Source organism: Heptranchias perlo, chromosome 9 (assembly GCF_035084215.1).
Source record: "Heptranchias perlo isolate sHepPer1 chromosome 9, sHepPer1.hap1, whole genome shotgun sequence".
Taxonomy (NCBI): Eukaryota; Metazoa; Chordata; class Chondrichthyes; order Hexanchiformes; family Hexanchidae; genus Heptranchias; species Heptranchias perlo.
In genome coordinates, this window is record NC_090333.1 from 54,000,238 (window position 1) to 54,018,346 (window position 18,109).

General features: G+C 45.6%; 2 protein-coding genes across 3 annotated transcripts in view; one reads left to right on the forward strand and one right to left on the reverse strand.

The window, feature by feature from the left end:
• Window positions 1-981: 981 nt before the first annotated feature.
• LOC137325024 (nmrA-like family domain-containing protein 1) lies at window positions 982-14,679 on the reverse strand. Its single transcript, XM_067989726.1, has 5 exons — window positions 14,505-14,679; window positions 7,995-8,261; window positions 5,466-5,721; window positions 3,438-3,631; window positions 982-1,608 (listed from the first exon to the last, which is right to left on the reverse strand). Exons 2-5 carry the CDS (start codon window positions 8,256-8,258, stop codon window positions 1,414-1,416), a joined length of 909 nt encoding a protein of 302 aa, XP_067845827.1. The 5' UTR covers window positions 8,259-8,261; window positions 14,505-14,679; the 3' UTR covers window positions 982-1,413.
• A 386-nt stretch (window positions 14,680-15,065) lies between these two features.
• ncf2 (neutrophil cytosolic factor 2) overlaps window positions 15,066-18,109 on the forward strand; it is a 45,012-nt gene continuing 41,968 nt past the window's right edge. For both annotated transcript variants that reach the window (XM_067990462.1, XM_067990463.1), the window contains exon 1: window positions 15,066-15,368. In XM_067990462.1, the coding sequence (XP_067846563.1) occupies window positions 15,195-15,368 (174 nt within the window). In that variant the 5' untranslated portion in view covers window positions 15,066-15,194. The remainder of the gene's footprint in view (window positions 15,369-18,109) is intronic.

Genomic DNA, 18,109 nt, shown 5'->3' on the forward strand with positions numbered 1-18,109 from the left:
ACTTGTCTTTTGTCTTTCAAATCCTGAATGGCCTGCTGTGTACTTCCAATTTTTCTTTTTATACCCACGTTTACTACATGCTGAAATGCTACGATAGATCAAGAAGTTTAACATTTCAAATTTAGTTTTGGAAAGTAAAGTTTTCAGATTCTGGGACAGTGCAGTGGGTGCGTGCACTACCCAATGCCACACAGCAAGTAGGATAGGTTTGGGCATGGTGACTATCGGGGTCTTACTGGAGCTGTCTCCACTCAATGGAGTGAGCCACACAATGGGGGAGGCAATGCGCCAAGAAAACAGTGAAGGAAAATCTGATTCAAATTGACCTGCATCAGTTGTGCTGAGTGTAGCATTGCCAGAAGCTGGGAGCGGCTCGCTGCACAAGCTCACAGTCCAAGGTGGGTACACAGTATGGGTGAGCTTACAAGGGTTAAAAAAAGAGCTTCCAGACAGGAAGTGACATTTCAACAGCCCATGCCCACAGTGCAGGAGAATTACTGGAAAACTAAGTATATAGTATCAATCAGCAGCACTGTGGGGGAAACTGGGCCAACAAATGAACTCTTTCTAATTGGTTAATTTATTAATCGTTAAAACCAGTTTAAAAAATTATATTTTCTTAGTGGCTGAAAATTTAAAATTAGAACAGATTACTGTTTTGCATTTATTGCTCAACATACTTCTTGTTTCTATAAATTACTAACGGATCTTCTGCATATCATGGTGACATTAGCAGTTTGAGGTTTCATGCTCACATCCACAGAAGGATGATGGTGCAAAAATATGTTAAAATCAGCACTAGCGCTGAGGCATGAATGTGGAGATTAACTGTTGGGTGAATGGTTTAGCTGTAACAGCCCGAGTTTGTGAATATTAAACTTTTCTTACTGAGTCAGTTGGGGCAGTGTGTTGTAGATCCAAATGTGCTGTTGTATGGCTGTGGGGCTACAGTTTGATCCTACCTGCTACTAAATTCTCCAATCTCAATTCTGAAAGGCACAGAGTGGAGGCCAGATAGGAACAGGAGGAGGAGATAATATCAGAGGAGGAGATAATATCAGAGGAGGAGATAATATCAGAGGAGGAGATAATATCAGAGGAAGGTCACTTCTGGGCTATTCCTTTAGAGTGACGTTGGCAAAGGCCTGCAAGCAAATTGTCCTGTAGGCCACAAGTAGAGTTTGACCCAATGAAATGAGAAAGATTAGAGTAAGATAGAGGAATTTTATACACATAATCCCAAAATTTTATTTCTGAATATCAGTTTTTTGCTAAACATGGTGATTAGTGCATTTTGCAATGGTGCCTCAGATCTAGACTCTTTACCTTCCCGTGAAAGATTCAGAGACAGACATTACTCTCCACCCAGTGCATGAGCTGTATATGTCTTCAGCTGTCCTTGAGTATTGCCTGTTAATTGTCCAGAGCAGTCCTGAGTAAGGTGCTATTTGCTGAAACCCACTGTTGAAATGGTTGTAACTCTGGATACAGTTCCAGACTCAAAGCACTGTTCATTTTCTGTCCACCTCGCTTCCAAAATTCAAACATATTCCCAAGGTCCTGAGCTCCTGGTCCTCCAAAAACCTCCACAAACTCTTTGACTGAAATCTGTCACAAAGAAAAAGAAATGGGAAAGCTTCATTCAGATTATGAGGGGAACCATACAAAACATCCTGATAGGCACAGTGGATTGTTCTATTCAGTAATTCTTTGCTTGTTCCACATAAGTTTGGTTTGGAATATGTAACAGCTGCAAATGCAATCAAGAGGTTCTGAATGGAGTTATGAGCTGGACGATTATATCTTAGTTGTTTCATGCAGTGTCAGAACGTGTTTTAATCAAGAAACTGGATATGTCTGAGCTCTCTCATTCCACCGGGCTGTGACATGGCATTAGGTGAAGGGTCAAGGTTGAAAAGGAGTAAATGATGAGATAAGTAAAGAGATAGTAGTAGCTGAAGCCACATTTAGGTTTCAAAATCCTGTAGGAGGAAAGGCAGCCTGAGGGAAGTAAGAAGTTTAACAGTATTGAGCCCCTGGGAAAGAATGAGAGTAGGAGATGATGTGACGAGTCTTGGTTTAAACAGAGTGAGAATGCAGAGAGGGGGAAGAATGTGTAGATGGAATAACTGGAGCTTAGAAAAATGAAGAGAGAGTACTTCAGAAGCACAATGACCACAATATCAATGATAAAAGAGGAAGATTAGAAAGGGGACCATGGAAGGAGGAAGGTGAGAAAAGGATCACGTATCAGACAATAACATTTCTCTTGTATTCAGTTTAGGAGTGCAAAACAGCTGCTCAAAAAGTCTTCCGGAGATGGGAACAGTATTTAAGTCTTGGGCAGAACGCCAATATCTGCTTTATGCAGATACTTTATGACTACACTCGCAGCCTTCTACGCAGAGCTGCAGTGGCAAGAATGCCTTTCATTTCAGTGTAGCATCTGACAACAAACTTGGGAAACTAGTCTAGATTTTTTGGACTTTCTATGAAATCACAGAATTTAAAATTCCCTCTGTCTGTTACTTGATGACAGAAGGACTGGCCTTTGAGGTTGAGATGATCTGGTTAATTTAAAATGTGATCTCTACTTAGTGCATTTTCAAAATGGCTGCCTGACATACTTGAAGAGAAGTGAGATAATCTCTCATGACATGATGGAGAGGACTTAAGCCCACTTTACAATTAGAATAATCTCCAGTACTACTCTAAGTAAATAAATCAAACTTTAACTGACATTTTCCATTTAAGACAATTCACTCTCCAGTGTGGAATAATCAGCTGATACTGTTTTATTGACCCGAGTTATCAGGACTTTCACATAAGTGGAATAAACTGGCTGCCTTAAAGTTCCTGTTTTGTCTTCATTTAAAAATGAGTTTAAGTCGACCATCCCTTTTAAGATCCAGGCGATCCGTTTTGTACATGGCAGCTATCCTTTAGGAAAGTCACTGAATAGTCACGGGTAATTAATGCAAAAATGCACTTTAAGAGGTTTTTATTTATTTTGTGCTACCTCATAAACAGGTAAACTATGGGCCAAATGCAGAGTAAAATTCCAGGTCAACCTCAGATGAACAACTCTGCACCAGTGTGATATTTCCATTCTTCACACTAGCCCCCCCCCCCCCCCTTGTGATCTGAGTAACACTGTTTAATGTCACGTTAGAGGCAATTGCATGCCAAAGATATATGTCCAGAGATTGGGTGGAGTTTGTCTAAATTCATTTCACTTGGGGTCTTGACAGCCAATGTGGAGAAGAGATATTCATCTGTGCTGTCCAGATTTCAAATCTAAGTCCCTGAAGTGAAAAGACAATTTGCTGACCCATTGTACCACGCCCCTTCAACAGCATCTCTGTTTCACTTTCACATACAAGATGCTTATGAGAATAATCTAATTTAACATCAGTAATTTCTTGAGACGGTCATACCCGGGAATCTTTAAACTGTTTGGGATACAGATGATGGGTCAGGATTTGTGCATATTCCTGGATCCTCAGTCTGTCCGCTGACAGAAAGCAGCTCTTTCCTATCCAGCGCTGTGGGTTTTTAAATAAGGCCGTTACAATCGGACCAATCTGTTTGATACTTATTCCATCCATAGCTGCTTCTCCCATAGGAATGGCTGGAAACAACAACACAAAAGTTCTGAAAAGCAAAACAATGCCAGCTGGAATATTTCTACCGACTAAAAGAATTGAACAATCTTTATACCGTGGGCTTCATTGCTCAGCTCATGAGTTACGATTTTCAAAGAATTATTTTCATACTATATGTAAGCATTAAATAGTGCATATGCTGTTTAGATTTTAACAGTTATCTTTGCTTCAGCCATCTACTAGAAAAGGAAGAAAGAGCTTTCATTTATATAGCACATTTCACATTCTTAGGACATCCCAAAGTACTTCACAGCCATTTAATTACTTTTGAAGCATTGTCACTGTTGATATTTAGGCAAACACAGCAGCCAACTTGCTCATGGCAATATCCCACAAACAGCAAAGGACCAGTTAATCTGTTTTGTTGGTTGAGGGATAAATGTTGGCCAGGATACTGGTAGAACGCCCCCGTTCTTCAAATAGTTTTCATCCACCTGAACAGGAAGATAGAGCCCCATTTTAATGTCTCATCTGAAAGACGGCACCTCCAACAATGCAGATCTCCCTCAGTACTGCACTGAACGTGTGCTGAAGTGGAACTTGTCCTCTCTAGTTTGCGTCAGCTTAATCAGCAGTGGGTGTCAGAGGTGGGAGTGCTACCACCAATCAAACTGATACAAATCAGGGCTAAATGGCCAACACGTCCTTTGCAACCAGAATGCCACTAATCAACAGGAGATCCAATTTAATCATTAAAATACTCCCTGCCTTCAGAACCATAACAACAATGACACAATCAATGAAATGTTCACTGCTTCAAAAAGCCATAAGTACCTGCCACATCAGTTGAATTGAGTTTGTGTTGTATAATAAGTAACAAAAAATGTACAATTTTTGTTTAGACCTCTGGTGTAAATAGAAAACACATCAGTGTATACGCTATTTAACTAATGAGTGGACCCAGTCTCATTCCTCATATATTGTTCAATCAGGTCTAACCAGTTCCAGAGTGTTTCCTCTATTCATCACCAAGGGTATTCATCACCCAGCTAGAGAGTCTAGAACTAGGGGGCATAGTCGCAGGATAAGGGGTCGGCCACTCAAGACTGAGACGAGGAGGAATTTCTTAACGCAGAGGGTTGTGAATCTTTGAAATTCTCTACCCCAGAGGGCTGTGGATGCTCAGTCATTGAGTATATTCAAGGCTCAGATAGATAGATTTTTGGTCTCTAGGGGAATCAAGGTATATGGGGATCGGGCGGGAAAGTGGAGTTGAGATCGAAGATCAGCCATGATCTTATTGAATGGCGGAGCAGGCTCGAGGGGCCGTATGGCCTACTCCTGCTCCTATTTCTTATGTTCTTATGTTCTAAGGTGTGAGGCTATGTTTCAATGCCTAAACAGCTGATAATGTATCACAGTGATCATGAATTAAAACTACCACTTCCCAGACCAATTCTACAATTTCCTTTTTGAATGACTGTTAAGGAGGTTTTCTTGAACCTCACCATCTCAAGTACCTTTTCTGGTGACCCTCTCCCGTACCTTCAGCACTCAAACTGGGTACGTAGAGGGTGTAAAAGTGAGGCACGGTGACTCCCCCTCTGATTTCCACCCTTTTTATGGGAAATGTCTAAACTCTCAGGTACCTCCTGTGCATGGCTGAAGTGTGAGGAATTGTAAGCACAAATCCACATCCTACCACTCAGTGGCCCAGCACATTGGGGCTTTAACTCACTGAACCATTGTTATTAATGATCTTTGAGAGATACATTGTGGATTCTTTGGAACGTTCTCCCTTAAGATTAGAGTAAATATAAGTTGTTTTCTAATTCACTAAAACTGAAATTCAATCCTTACCAATCTTATAAGTATTATTTCCAGCTGGGCTTGGTTTGAATGTTGTGAGAAAATTTTCAAAGTAAAATGGAACTATAATCTCAGTCTTGGGCAAATCAATTTCATTCATATAATCGTTGATGCAGGCCTTTGCATCCATGTGCCTCGCTGGGAGGCTGTATTTCCTGTGGACATGATGAGCTCCACTCAGCACAACCTGCCTGATGTTGTGCTTTTTACATATGTCGGCTATCCTGTATCCCTGCTGAATTTCAGTCTGTAAAAGAAAATGCAACTGTTTATCAATGGTAAACTCTCATGCTATCTTCATGTTTCTTTCAATGGCTCAGTGTCTCATCATCCCATCAGCTGCATTGGAACAGCCTGGGCTGTTTAGAGGGGATTTGAGAAAGAACTTTTTCACCCAGAGGGTGGTTGGAGTCTGGAACTCACTGCCTGAATGGGTTGTGGAGGCAGGAACCCTCACAACATTCAAGAAGCATTTGGATGAGCACTTGAAATGCCATAGCATACAAGGCTACGGACCAAATGCTGGAATATGGGATTAGAGTAGACAGGGCTGATGGCCGGCGCGGACACGATGGGCCGAAGGGCCTCTATCCGTGCTGTATGACTCTATGACTCTATGACTCTATGGCTGCTTCTGATACTGACTGTGTCCAAAAGGAGTGATAAATGTTGAGCAAGTACAGGTGCTGGTGAAATGATGGCAGGAGTCAGCTGTAACCTTATCGCATTTGTAGACATTCATGACATTTAGCTGCTGCAAACTGTCCTCTATTTTCTTTCTTGAAAACACAAAAATAATATGGGCTTTAAAGAGACTTTATTCGAATGACAAATTGTTTGCTCACTGAGAGAGAAGGAGCAAAAGCTAAATGCTTTTATATTGAGCTGGTGGGGTGAGGATTGCGTTTGTTGATTATGCAATCATTTTATTCAGTTAATTGTTGAGCCGAATGAGGAGAGATTGGGTTGACTCGGCCTGTATTCACTCAAGTTTAGAAGAATGAGAGGGGATCTGTCAGTCACCTCTTTACCACATTGCCTTCCATAGTCCCAACTGCAGGGGCATCCAGCTGTTCTTTAAATGATTCCAGGAGTTTTGTCTTCACCACCCACTTAAAGTCCATTCCACGTGTTGATCACTTTCTGTGAAGAACTTCACTAGTTTGAACTTGTGATCTATGCCCAATAGTCACAGTTTAACTTGGAGTCGTGGTCTGGGTTTGCCTTTTTTATGCCATTTACTATCTTGTATACCTCGATATCATCACCCCCCCAGTCTCCTTTACTCAAAGTTGAAAAGCCCGAGTTTCTCCCATCTTTCCTCACAACTCCATTCTCAGTCACTAGAGGGTAAATTTTAACTGGGAGCTGGGAAGAGGGCAGCGGGGGGAGAATTCCTGACGGGAAACCCGGAAGTATGGGTTTCCTGGACGTCCTTACGGTTTTGACGTAAGGACATCTTTTATTTTTTTTCTGTAAGTTTCCCGCCCGACAGGCCAGCCAGATTGACAGGCAGGTTGCCTGTCGGACGGGAGTGCAGCCAGAGAGCGGATGACAGCAGGTAAGTCTTGGATGGGGGGGGCAAGGGTTAGATATGGGGAGGGAGCTTGAGGTCAAGGGTCACCAAGGGGTCAGACGTGGGGCTGTTTGTCATGAGGATCGGGGGTCATGGGGGATTCGGTCATCGGGAGGGGAAGGGGTCATCGGGGTCAGTCATGGGGTCATGAGGGGGTCGGACATCAGGGGGTCAGACGTCATGGGGGGTTCAGAGATTGTGGGGGGCTTGGAGATCATGCGGGGTCGGAGATCATGGGGAGCGTTGGAGATCATGGGGGGGGTCAGAGAACATGAGGGGGGTCGGAGGAGGTCGGCTGATCCTGTGTGTGGGATCGAGGCAGATAGTCTTGTTGGACCTAGAAGAAACACTCCTGCACCTCCTGGCCCACAAGCAGTGCAATAAAGGCACTTACCTGTTGATCCGGGCCTTCTCGCCTCCTTTTATGTGGCGTGAAGCAGAAGGCCTGGGAACCCCAGCCCCAGGAGTTAAAAATACAAATGCTGTTAAAATGGAGGCCCACAGCCTCCTTAAAAGATTTCACTAACCGACCCGCCTCCTGAGAGCAGGTTGGTCGCCCGCCCCTCGACCTGCCTCCGTTAAAACTGGAAGTGGGCGGGTTGGGGTCGGGTTTTACTTATTTACCATTTTTACCATCCCACCCGCCCCCGATCTACCCATTCTTGGGGTTAAAATTTACCCCTGGGGGTCAGTCACAATGCTGTTCTCTGCATTGCCTCCATGGTTTTTAATGTCTCTTTTGGCTCTTCACCAAACAATAAAAGGTTTGCCAAACACTTTTATTTCACAGTTTAGGACTACTAATTCATCATTTTCCCTTTCTGTACATGTACTTAATATCTTCTGTAAATAAAACTGTCTAGGCAGTTGGAGTGACTAAAACAAACACGTCTGCTGCATATCGATCTCTGATTTTAAAGAGGCTCATAAGCAGTGTGACTTACCCCTAGAGCATCCTCGTTGTCAAAATCTGTGTGGGTGATAACAAAGCACTTATGTGCACCCATCAGAGCAGAGTCGATGCTTGCAGGGTTGTTGTAGTCTACCAGCACGGAGTCTGCCCCACGTGTCTGCAGGTGCTGAGCAGGCGGAGAGGTTAACTCTTGCACCACAGCGCGCACTGTGAAATTGCCATTCTGGAGCAAGGCAGCGGCAACCGCATTACCTTGACACTCATCAGCACCAAAAACAGTTACGGTCTCGGGCATTCTCTGGAAAGAAAGGACATAAAGGATGAATAGGGAATATTGAGAGTAAGGTTCTTCCGGTTGTTAATTGTACAATTTGGAAAAGACAGAAATCCCGTTTTGCTCTTGCATCAAATTTTTTCACTGAAATTACATAAAATTACATTGAACATGCAGCACAGAAACAGGCCACTCGGCCCAACTAATCGGTGCCGGTGTTTATGCTCCGCACGAGCCTCCTCCCACCTCTCTCCATCTAGCACTATCAACACAACCTTCCATTCCTTTCTCTCTCATGTGTTTATCTAGTTTCCACTTAAATGCATCTATGCTGTAGTGCATCTATGCATATTATCAACAGGATGAATTTCATCCCCATTAGGCTGTTAGTCAGGTGGTGGAAAGTTCAGTGCATGTCAGTTTGTAATTAGCAAGAAAGCAAGTAGCTGAAAGGTATGGCTACTCTAGATGTAAGCAGGCTTTTTGACTTAGTCTATGAGTACAGAACTGAAGAAGATAGGGTTAAAATTAGTAAACCTGATCAAGATCAGAAGAAATATTCTTTCCTATGGAGCAGTGGAAATGTGGAACAGTAAAATCAGTTAACACTCAAACGCTTAACCTCTTTACATAGAAACATGGGGCCCGATATTAGCAGGGTGGCGGGTTCACGGCGGGTGGTCGACTGGGCGCGTGGGTAACGCGCACGGTGAAATCAGTCTGCTCCACACGCAATTGCAAGCTAATTGGAGCCACTTACCTTTGCTTCCGGGTTTCCCGCTGGTAAGCTGCGTGGCGGGCAGACTGCGCATGCGCAGCAAGGACTGTCAGCTGGAGGAGCCCTATTTAAAGGGGCAGTCCACCAATGCTCCTCCTGCAGCAAACAACCAATGCTGAACCATGGAGCAGGCCAGAGGGAAGGCTGCCCCAAGATTTTCAGACTCCTCGCTCCAGCTGCTGCTGGATGGGGTGAGGAGGAGGAGGGAAATCTTTTTCCTGTCTGATGGGAGGAAGTGCCCTCCCTCCATCACGAAGAAAGCCTGGCTGGAGGTGGCCGAGGAGGTCACCAGCTGCGGCCACGTGCCACGCACCTGGGTCCAGTGCAGGAAGAGGTTTAATGACCTAACCAGGTCAGGCAAAGTGAGTATACTTACGCATTCTCCCACACTCCATCTTCCACATCACCTCCACCACCACACAACCCCTTCTGCACTGCCACCACAACGCTCTCGCATCACTCCTCACATCCACTCAACTATCATCCTCACCTTGCCTGCACGTACTCACCACCCCTGTCCCCATTCTAACACTACCACGCAACCCAATCCTCATACAATATCATGGCTATGTTGCACATGCACCCTCCCATGCATCTCCCTCACGCTCAACCTCACCCACACCATGCAATCATCACTCAGAACACCCGGGAGAGGGCACAGACCGGAGGGGGCCCGCCACACCAGGTGGTCCTAACGGACGCGGAGCAGCAGGCGTTGGAGATCAGCCGCACGCTGGAGTGCCTGTCTGAGGCGGATGCCGAGGCTGGGATTGCACAAGTGGCCAGTGACAGAAAGCTAACACTCAGCACTCATGATAGCGAATGATCTTAGCATCACTTGGCATCTGCCGCACCTCAACATCTGTCCACATGCCTAATATTGCTTTCTGTTCTCTTGCAGGGCTATCTGAGAGCATCGTGCCCATGGAGGGTGATTCCTCAGAGGACCTGCCGGTCTCTGAGGGTCCATCGTCACATCTGAGCCATCCATCCACCAGCGCAGATACGTACACCTCGGTGGGTCCCCGTCCTCACTTAGTTGGGCTTGCACATGGTGAGTCACCACGCACATGTGAGCACGAGCAGACCCTGGTGGCAGGGGCAGCCGTGGAGAGTCCGCGTTGGTGGGAGCACTCTTCTCCAGGCTCTGCTCAGCTGGACCCAGATGCTGAACCCTGGGGGCCAGCCGTGAAAAGGAGAGTCATCGAGGGGCAGCAGCACATTGCCGAGGTGCTGGAACAGTTGCCACGCGCACTCTCCACAATCGCGCAGAGGATGGAGGAGTCCAACTCCTGCATGAGGGGAATGGTGGCACAGGTACAGGAGGGTATCTCCGATATAGTGTCGCAGGGACGTGAAGGCATCTCTGAGAGAGTGTCGCGGGTAGGTGCGGGAATGTCTGCGATGGAGGAAAGGCTAGCCTCCCTCGAGCGTCAAGCACGGCTCAACAATGAGTCCATTCAGGCCCTGACAACGGCCGTTCAGATTCAGGGTGAGCAACATTCTGCCGCCTTGAAGAGGCTGACAGATACTTTAGAAGTGGCCTTCCAAGGCCTCACACAAGTCCTCCAAACTGCCGTCCAGCAGGGTGGAAGGAGTGATGTGGGCCTGGGCCACGAGAGGGATGATGGTGAAAGGGGACATGCACAGGTGCAGGTGGAGCAGTCTTTGTGTGCAGACGACTGAGAGATGCCGGTGATGTCCCCGGTGGCACCCTGGAAGGATCCAGAGGTGAAGAAGTTGAGGGCAGTGGTGACTTTGACAGCGACAGGTAAGAAGATGGTGCTCTGTCCATCTGGGAGCAGCTCATCATTAAGGAGGCTGCAAATGTCCGCGACTACCTGGCGACTGACTCTGAGCCTCCGTATGCACTGCTCCTCAGAGAGGTCCAGGAAGCTGAGCCTCGGTCTGTAGACCCTGTGGCGAGGGTAGTGCCTTCTGCGATGCATCTCTCTCTGCGGTTGCCCTCCCTCCTGCTGTGCAGGTGGATGTGTCACAGCACTGTGTTGTGGAGCTCCACATGTCAGAGGTGGACGGCATGGCCGGCGAGGCTGGTGATGCTGTTCATCCTCCGAGGAGGTCATGACTGCAGCTACGGCGGCCCCCATCCGGAAGATGTACATTTGAGGGGGTCCGCAAGGTAGGTACATGTGCCTGGACCCCGGGGTAAGTGTGCAAGTTGGTGAATTTGATTGTCAGGAGGAGGGTGGTGGAGGCCAAACTTTGTCCAAAGTGACAGAGTGGCCTCCTGCAATGAGTGAGGGTCTCCCCACCCCCCCACCTGTCAAATGGACCTTTGCAGCTGCCACAGGCTGATGGCTGCAACACATCTGTTTGAACTGGGAGTGTTTCCCCCAGTACGGGAAACAATCTCAGTCAATTGCAAATTCCCATCCCTGCTAAAATATCAGGTCAATCAGGTCTGTAAACAACCTGAAGTACCTGTTCAAGTACTTTAAGTGGCACCCTGCCAGCTTTAATTGCCGGCGGGAGTCCCACATGCGGGGGCTGCGCGCACAAGTGAGCGCGTCACTGGGGAACCCGGAAGTGGGCAGGTTGGAGCCGGGCTCCCGACCCGCCCCGGGAATCCCCGATTTTCGCAGCCACCCCGCTACGGTGCGAAAATCGAGCCCATAGACATAGAAAACAGGAGCAGGAGTAGGCCATTCGGCCCTTCGAGCCTGCTCTGCCATTCAATATGATCATGGCTGATCCTCTATCTCAATACCATATTCCCGCTCTCTCCCCATACCACTTGATGCCTTTTGTGTCTAGAAATCTATCCAGCTCCATCTTAAATATATTCACTTGGCCTCCACAGCCTTCTGTGGTAGAGAATTCCACAGATTCACCACCCTCTGAGTGAAGAAATTTCTCCTCATCTCAGTCCTACATGTCCTACCCCGTATTCTGAGACTGTGACCCCTCGTTCTGGACCCCCCCCAGGGGAAACATCCTCCCCACATCCAGTCTGTCCAGCCCTGTCAGAATTTTATATGTTTCAATAAGTTCCCCTCTCATTCTTCTAAACTCAAGTGAATACAGGCCGAGTCGACCCAATCTTTTAAAAGGAGCTGCATAAATATTTGATTGGGATTGGAGATTATAAGGATAGGAGCCTGAGGTGTAGTCTGTGGGTCGGGGACTAATGTTGTCTGGAGGACAGCAGGTCAGTGTTGAATCGTGGAGATGTGAGAACACACCAATGCTTTGGAGTTTTCCTTTAATTACCTTAGGGGATTAGGTAATATTTCTGCAGAACTTTCTCTCAGGAGTTGAATGGAGTCTACAATAGGGGAGCTGATACATGGGCTGTAGTTAAAGTGGGAATCAAATGGCCTTTTCTTATTCCATGTTTTAATATAGGTCTGTAAAAAAGATGAAAAGTCTGTCGTAATCATTAGAGAGTATGAGAATAGATTAGCGCCTAACATTAAAGGGAACACAAAAGTCTTTTATAAACATATAAATAGTAAAAGGGTAGTCAAAGGAAGGGTGGGACTGATTAGGGACAAAAAAGAGATCTTCTTGTGGAGGCAGAGGGCATGGCTGAGGTACTAAATGAATATTTTGCATACGTATTCACTAGAGAAGAGGATGCTGCCAATGTAGCAGTAAAGGAGGAGGGAGTAGCGACATTGGATATGATAAAAATAGATAAAGAGGAGGTACTTAAAAGATTGGCAGTACTCAAAGTAGAAAAATCACCCGATCCAGATGGGATACATCCTAGGTTACTGAGGGAAGTAAGGGTGGAAATTGTGGAGGCTCTGGACACAATCTTCCAATCCTCCTTAGATATGGGGACGGTGCCAAAGGACTGGAGGATTGCAAATGTTACACCCCTGTTCGAAAAAGGGGAGAGGGATAAACCCGGCAATTACAGGCCAGTCAGCCTAATGTCAATGGTGGGAAAACTTTTAGAGACAATAATCCGGGACAAATTAATTGGCACTTGGAAATGTATGGGTTAATAAATGAAAGTCAGCACGGATCTGTTAAAGGAAAATTGCATTTGAGTAACTTGATTGAGTTCTTTGATGAAGTAACGGAGAGGGTTGATGAGGGTAGTGCGGTTGATATGTCGATGGACTTTCAAAAGACATTTGATAAAGTACCACATAATAGACTTGTGAGCAAAATTAAAGCCCATGGAATTAAAGGGACAGTGGCAGCGTGGATATAAAATTGGCTCGGGGACAGAAAGCAGAGAGTAGTGGTGAATGGTTGTTTTTCAGACTGGAGGGAAGTATACAGTGGTGTTCCCCAGGAGTTGGTATTAGGACCACTGCTCTTTTTGATATATAATAATGACCTGTACTTGGGTATAGAGGATATAATTTCAAAGTTTGCTGATGACACAAAACTCGGAAATGTAGTAAACAATATGGAGGATAGTAACAGACTTCAGGAGGACATAGAAAGACTAGTGAAATGGGCAGACACATGGCAGATGAAATTTAACACAGAGAAGTGTGAAATGATGCATTTTGGTAGGAAGAATGAGGAGAGACAATATAAACTAAATGGTACAATTCTAAAGGGGGTGCAGGAACAGAGAAACCTGGGGGTGCTCATACACAAATCTTCGAAGGTGGCAGGGCAAGTTGAGAAGGCTGTTAAAAAAGCAAATGGAATCCTAGGCTTTATTAATAGAGGCATAAAGTACAAAAGCAAGGAAGTTAGGCTAAACCTTTATATAATACTGGTTAGGCCTCAGCTGGAGTATTGCATTCAATTCTGGGCACCACACTTTAGGAAGGATGTCAAGGCCTTGGAGAAGGTGCAGAAGAGATTTACTAGAATGGTACCAGGGATGAGGGACTTCAGTTATGTGAAGAGACTGGAGAAGCTGGGGTTGTTCTCCCTAGAATAGAGAAAGTTAAGAGGAGATTTGATAGAGGTGTTCAAAATCACAAACAGTTTTAATAGAGTAAATAAGGAGAAACTGTTCCCAGTGACAGAAGGGTCGGTAACCAGAGGACACAGATTTAATTGGATAGCTCTTTCAAAGACCCGGCACAGGGCCGATGGGCCGATTGGCCTCCTCCTAGGCTACAGTGTGGCCAGAGAGCAGAGATCGAAACAAGGGTCATAGGTGAGAGTGATCTTTGGAGATGTGACGCACTGTACCCAAGGAGCAGTAGGATGTGTTTGTGACCTCAGTTCCCATCAAAACGGTGAGTAATTGATTTCAGCTGTGCTATTATAGTGAGGTGAATGAAGTAAAGAATAACAAACACAAATGTCATTCTTAAGTAGTGACTTCTGTGGAAAAAAACAATCTCCCATCTAATGCACCACTTGGTACCTGAGTGGCAATGAAATTTAATATCTACATGCAATGTAATCGAGTCACAAAAATGCTATAAAAGTCAATCGCCTAATAATATTGACGTGTACATAGTTAGTTACTGACCTGCATCAGAATAAACATGATCAATAACACATTGACATGAAATCAGACATAAATCCACAAATCTACTCACCAAATCTCAGTGCTTTTTGCCTTTTTTTCCTAATTGGAAAAGATGGCCCTTCAGTAGTGTGCTGGCTCTGCGTCTGGCCTCCCTGGGAGGTGGATGGCTGCACTGTTGTTTGTTGCTAATTTCTTTGATGCCAGGGAAACGTCAAGGCGGGAGCTGCTTCATTATGACCACAGACTGCCCAGAGTTAGATCCTTTATTACATTTAGCATAGTAAATTCAAACATCAGATATATTTGATTTATACATTTGCAACAGAAAAATAAAAGACAAAAAATACCGAGGGTTGGGATATAGACAAAAAAATATATTATTTGTGGAAAGGGATGGGATTTGATAAATAAAATACTTTTCATCACCCATGCGTTTCTAAGCCCACTTATCGACATCATTGTAAGGATCAAATTTTTCAGCCCTTTTACGTTTCCACACAACCCCTAGCTACTCAATCAAATGGCAATATCAGTGAACTGATTTCCTGTGAAACTGTGGACCAGTCAGAGTTGAAGTTAGTCTCATAGTCACATTTCCTGATGTATTTTTGTAGCACATTCTGTCAGTGGAGGAAGCAGATGGCAAAAGAGGTAGTGTCCGGAAATCACTAGTTACTAACTCGCTAGTTTAACCAGTGCACACTATTTCACACGTTACAGCCTGTGCGTACAGCTCACACACCAAAACCCAGAACCCAGCATGTCTTTAACGGATACCATAAGACTGTGGGATGAAGGCATCACTGCAGTAGACCAGCAAGAATGGACAATGGCACTGGACACCTTTGCTGCTATTATAGAGCCCAGCTCCAAAATCAGCTTTAACATTGGCTGCCTGCACCTCTTACTGGGGGAGTTGAACAAGGCTGAGAAGGTAAGTGACTGGCAACTCAATTCCACTGTTTGAAGGAGTACTCAAAGTAACCTGAGATATTTTACTTCTTTATCTATGCCAAGAAGTATTAAAAAACAAACAAAAGGATTATAATTACCAGATTAACACAGTAAACCCTCAACAGCAGATTAGAAATAATTGAACACGATATCCTGAGAGAAGATTCCGTTTAATAAGAATTGTAAGAAATGTCGTTTTTTGTATATTTAGGGGAAGGGGAGTATTTCTCGCATTGTATAATGGATGCAAGAAATTTAATGTAAAAGTGGAAATGAAACTGTTCATAACGCAGCTATAAATCAGTTTAAAAATATACCGGATATAAATATTACTCCTGTGTATTACAATAGTGAATGTAAGGAATCTTACAACACCAGGTTATAGTCCAACAATTTTATTTTAAAATCACAAGCTTTCGGAGATTATCCCCTTCGTCAGGCGAATGAGTGAAAGATTCTCAAATCGCATATCTTATACTAGGCTGGGACAGCATCACAGCAATCAAAAGGTGTCGTTGTTGTTCAAACAGGCCAGTCACGGAGAACAGCACGTCCCAGTACACTGGATATACATTGTGTCAATTACACAGACAGAAAGAAAGAGACCCAAATGGCAAAGAGAGAGAGAATATTAAAACACATAACTTTTTTTTCCCCTTTTTGCTGGTGCGGTTACGTGTAGCGTGACATGAACCCAAGATCCCGATTGAGGCCGTTCTCATGGGTGCGGAACTTGGCTATCAACTTCTGCTCGACGATTTTGCGTTGTCGTGTGTCTCGAAGGCGGCCTTGGAGAACGCTGACCCGAAGATCAGTGGCTGAATGTCCTTGACTGCTAAAGTGTTCCCCGACTGGGAGGGAACCCTCCTGTCTGGCAATTGTTGCGCGGTGTCCGTTCATCCGTTGTCGCAGTGTCTGCATGGTCTCGCCAATGTACCATGCTCCGGGGCATCCTTTCCTGCAACGTATGAGGTAGACAACGTTGGCCGAGTCACAGGAGTATGAACCATGTACCTGGTGGGTGGTGTCCTCTCGTGTGATGGTGGTATCCGTGTCGATGATCTGGCATGTCTTGCAGAGGTTGCCATGGCAGGGTTGTGAGGTGTCGTGGACACTGTTCTCCTGAAAGCTGGGTAATTTGCTGCGAACGATGGTCTGTTTGAGGTTGGGTGGCTGTTTGAAGGCAAGTTGTGGAGGCGTGGGGATGGCCTTAGCGAGGTGTTCGTCGTCATCGATGACATGTTGAAGGCTGCGGAGAACATGGTGTAGTTTCTCCGCTCCAGGGAAGTACTGGACGACAAAGGGTACTCTGTTGGTTGCGTCCCGTGTTTGTCTTCTGAGGAGGTATATGCGATTCTTCGCTGTGGCCCGTCGGAACTGTCGATCAACAAGTCGAGCGTCATATCCCGTTCTTACGAGGGCGTCTTTCAGCGTCTGTAGGTGTCCATCGCGTTCCTCCTCGTCTGAGCAGATCCTGTGTATTCGTAGGGCCTGTCCATAGGGGATGGCCTCTTTGACGTGGTTGGGGTGGAAGCTGGAAAAGTGGAGCATCGTGAGGTTGTCCGTGAGCTTGCGGTAGAGTGAGGTGCTGAGGTGCCCGTCTTTGATGGAGATTTGTGTGTCCAAGAAAGAAACCGATTCTGAGGAGTAGTCCATGGTGAGTTTGATGGTGGGATGGAACTTGTTGATGTTATCGTGTAGTCTCTTCAGTGATTCTTCGCCGTGGGTCCATAGGAAGAAAATGTCGTCGATGTATCTGGTGTATAGCGTTGGTTGGAGATCCTGTGCAGTGAAGAAGTCGTGCTCGAACCTGTGCATGAAAATGTTGGCGTATTGGGGTGTGAATTTGGTCCCCATGGCTGTTCTGTGTGTTTGGGTAAAGAACTGGTTATCGAAGGTGAAGACATTGTGATCCAGGATGAAGCGGATGAGTTGTAGGATGGCGTCTGGAGATTGGCTGTTGTTGGTGTTGAGTACTGAGGCTGTTGCAGCGATGCCGTCATCGTGGGGGATACTGGTGTAGAGTGCCGAGATGTCCATCGTGGTGAGAAGTGTTCCTGGTTCAACTGGTCCGTGGGTGCTGTGTTTTTGTAGGAAGTCTGTAGTGTCGCGACAGAAGCTGGGGGTTCCCTGTACGATGGGTTTCAGGATGCCCTCGACATATCCAGAGAGGTTCTCACACAGGGTTCCGTTGCCTGATACGATAGGACGTCCGGGTGTGTTGGCTTTGTGTACCTTTGGGAGGCAGTAGAAGTCTCCCACGCGGGGAGTACGTGGGATGAGAGCATGTAGGATGCTTTGAAGGTCTGGATCGAAGGTCTTGATCAGTTTGTTGAGCTGGTGGGTGTGTTCTTTGGTCGGATCTGCGGGTAACCGTCTGTAGTGTTCCTGGTTGTCCAGTTGTCGATATGCTTCTTTGCAATAGTCCGTTCTGTTCTGTATGACAATGGCTCCTCCTTTGTCCGCTGGTTTGATGACGATGTTGCGGTTGGTCTTGAGAGCGTTGATGGCGTTACGTTGTGCTCGGGTGACATTCTGGACTGTCTTGTGAGTGCGGCTGATGAATCTGGCATTGACGCATTACAATAGTGAAGTTGTGGAGTTCAGTTATATAATCAATTAAATAAAAGCAAAGGTTACCACAACTTCCTTTGAACATTGATAATGGCAGGTTTAGGCCAACAAGTGGCAGGTAACATTCATGCCACATATACCAGAAAA